The sequence below is a fragment of the Crocodylus porosus genome, unplaced genomic scaffold (assembly GCF_001723895.1).
Source record: "Crocodylus porosus isolate Cpor-Errol unplaced genomic scaffold, CroPor_comp1, whole genome shotgun sequence".
NCBI lineage: Eukaryota > Metazoa > Chordata > Crocodylia > Crocodylidae > Crocodylus > Crocodylus porosus.
The window spans coordinates 9,325,266-9,327,942 of record NW_017728948.1 but is presented as its reverse complement, the minus strand read 5'-3'; the positions used below and the strand labels follow the sequence as shown (position 1 = coordinate 9,327,942).

General features: G+C 49.1%; 1 protein-coding gene across 1 annotated transcript in view; it reads left to right on the top strand.

Moving 5' to 3' along the window:
- The window catches only part of RPIA (ribose 5-phosphate isomerase A), a 30,302-nt gene that overhangs the window by 11,229 nt on the left and 16,396 nt on the right, over positions 1-2,677 (top strand). Inside the window, exons 4-5 of the mRNA XM_019553337.1 lie at positions 946-1,005; positions 2,099-2,163. Of these exons, the coding sequence (XP_019408882.1) occupies positions 946-1,005; positions 2,099-2,163 (125 nt within the window). The remainder of the gene's footprint in view (positions 1-945; positions 1,006-2,098; positions 2,164-2,677) is intronic.

Genomic DNA, 2,677 nt, shown 5'->3' with positions numbered 1-2,677 from the left:
GTAAACACCTACGTGTGATTCACAAGAGTAAACATAGAGCTTTCAACAGGAGTCCGTGGCTTAAAAAATATTCTGACCTGTTGTAGTTGTTCTGAGTCCTTTGCAATGGAAGACTTGCTCAATTATTTATTACAGTAAAAAAATGAGTGAAATTGGGTTTTTGAACTGTGGGGCTGCTAAATTCAAAAAAAGTTATGGATGGGTGTCTGGAGTCTAAAAAGTTTGAGATCCACTTAAAGACAATAACAGACTCAATGTTTTAGAGGGGGCAAGAAACCATTGTCAGAGGGTGGATAGGGGCCCCAATGCAGAGAATAACAAAATCTAGAGAGCTTTTTAATGTGTGTCAAAGAACCTTTTGTTTTATCCTTTGCAGTTTCTGTGCTAAAAGGGAAAATTTCCATGTGATAACAAAAGGCACTTCCTAACTGTTAAGCTCATCAGCATTTGTGTGGGGTGGCTATCACTACCCTCCTGTTACCAAGAAGGGCTGAGTGAAGCCGAGCGGGTATGTGACTTGTCCAGGGTAGCACGGCTAGTTGGTGGAAGATGCCAGGATGGAGCCTAGGAGCTCAGTTTCTTCCCTTGACCTTGGAGAAGCAAGAGACCCTCCCATCTGCCGTTTTCCCCAGAAAGCCAGTGGGAACTATGGTTGTGCAGTCAAGAGTAGGACCCAGGACTCCAAACACAGTCTCTTTATAGACAGGACCACTTGAATTCAGAGTAGTGGTGGGAACACTGCAGCTCTGCCTAGGAAAGGCATGTCCTTGCTGTGCTGCTCCTGCTTCAGGACAGTGTGTGCTTTGGGAAGCTCACAATGGGGAGAGGGAATTCTCTGGAGTTGGAAGAACAACAGCACAAAGCTGATCTGTGCCCTTGGTGCAGGTCCTAGGAGAGAGCATGCATATGGAAGTAAACAGCACTTGTTATGTCTTCTCTGTCTAGGCACGGCAGTTGATCCTGCAGAGTGGTTTAACCCTAAGTGACCTGGACAGACACCCGGAGGTAAGGGAACTGGAAATGAGATCTCATCTCTATCTGATTGGCCTCCAGTGACAATGTTTTGGTGTATGTAGGGCCAGGATGGTATATTGGGACAAAGCACTCTCCTTTGTCCCACGGGGACAAGAGCTTGCGCTGTGATTGCAGGCCCAATACAAAGAGATGGGTTTTCCTTAATCCTAGTTTGCTCGCATCTCTGAGCCATGCCCCATCTGATGGCCCTTGAGCACAGACAGATGGAGTAGGTGGAGGTGTGCAGTCTGGGAGCAGGCTTGGCTGTCTCAGTGGCAGGAAGCGAGCACTGGCTGAGTCCAGCCAGGCTGTTCCTTCCCCCCAGTTTCCCAAGTGTTGGCCTTATATAAAGGTGATGCTCCATGCAGGACTTTGGCCAGGATTTCGGATTAGCAGCTCATCCTGTGAGGGCTCTTCAGTGGCAGGTAGGAGTTTCAGTGGCTCGTCTCCAAATCCTGATACATCGTCCACCACAAAACCCTCTGCCCTGAGGCTGTGCCATTGGTGCAGTTCTGAGCAGGAAGGAAAAATGCCAGTTGCAGAGTTGCCACCCCTTTTCTGTGGTTGTCCCTGGATTATTTCCCCTTGGAGACTTCCCCTCAGGTGCTGACCCAGCCTGACCAGTGTTCAGACTGGAGAGGATTAGATGCTCGAGGTGGTCTGTTTGGGAGTGGAAGAGATTACAGATGGACTTCGAGATGGCCCGTGGGTTTTCTGTGGGTGTATGTCTGTGTAATTACATACCCAGATGCTTGTATCAAGCCACCTTGTATTCAGTTGCACTGTTGTTCTCAAAGCCAGTTCTCAGAGCACTGCCTAAACATCTGGAAAGCAGCAATGGGTGTGTGAGTTTGGGTTATGAAGACACTGGCATGTGGGGTGCTGTGTGGGCTCCATGTAGTGTCTGACCACCTGTCACAGTTGGACCCTTCCCATATGGCAAGATGCAAGGACCTCATAGCCGGTATGTGCTCTGTGACTCCCTGCACAGCTGCACAAACAGCAGGTGCCTGCTTTGTGGCAGCTCTTGAGAAGGTCCGATTTATTCCCCAAAGTTTTCAAGCCACATTCTCTCTTCTCACAGCTTGATGTTGCCATCGACGGAGCTGATGAAGTGGACTCTGACCTCAATCTTATCAAAGGTGGTGGGTAAGCAAAGCCATCCAGTATGTGGGCAGAGCAGTAATGAAATCCAGCAGCTTCAAGAAATACAATTTTTATACTGGAAAGGGGTCTGGTGTGGTTGCCTTGAGTGGCTTAAATTGAAACTATGGCCTGCTGTGCAAGGGCCTGTGTGAAAATTAGGTTCCTGCCCAGGGAGCTGAGAATCAAAATAGACAAGGTGGAAGCAGAAAGTGGGACAAGGAGTAGGGCTGGTGGCCAGCAATACTGGCAGCAATTGCTATGAGTCGTGACTTCCTTGCAGTTAGTGTGGATTTCTCACTCAGTGCAGGGCCATTGGGAATAAGTTCACTGTGAATTCCCTGCTTGTGCAGGGTCTCAGGCTCATAGGCCCTGTTATCATAGAAGTGGGTCTGAAGGGACCTTGTAGATCTTCAAGTCCGACCCCCCGCCTGGGCGGGAGAAAAACTGGGCTCAAATGACTCCAGCCAGGTAGGCATCAAGCCTCTTCTTAAAGACCCCCAGGGTAGGAGCCAGCACC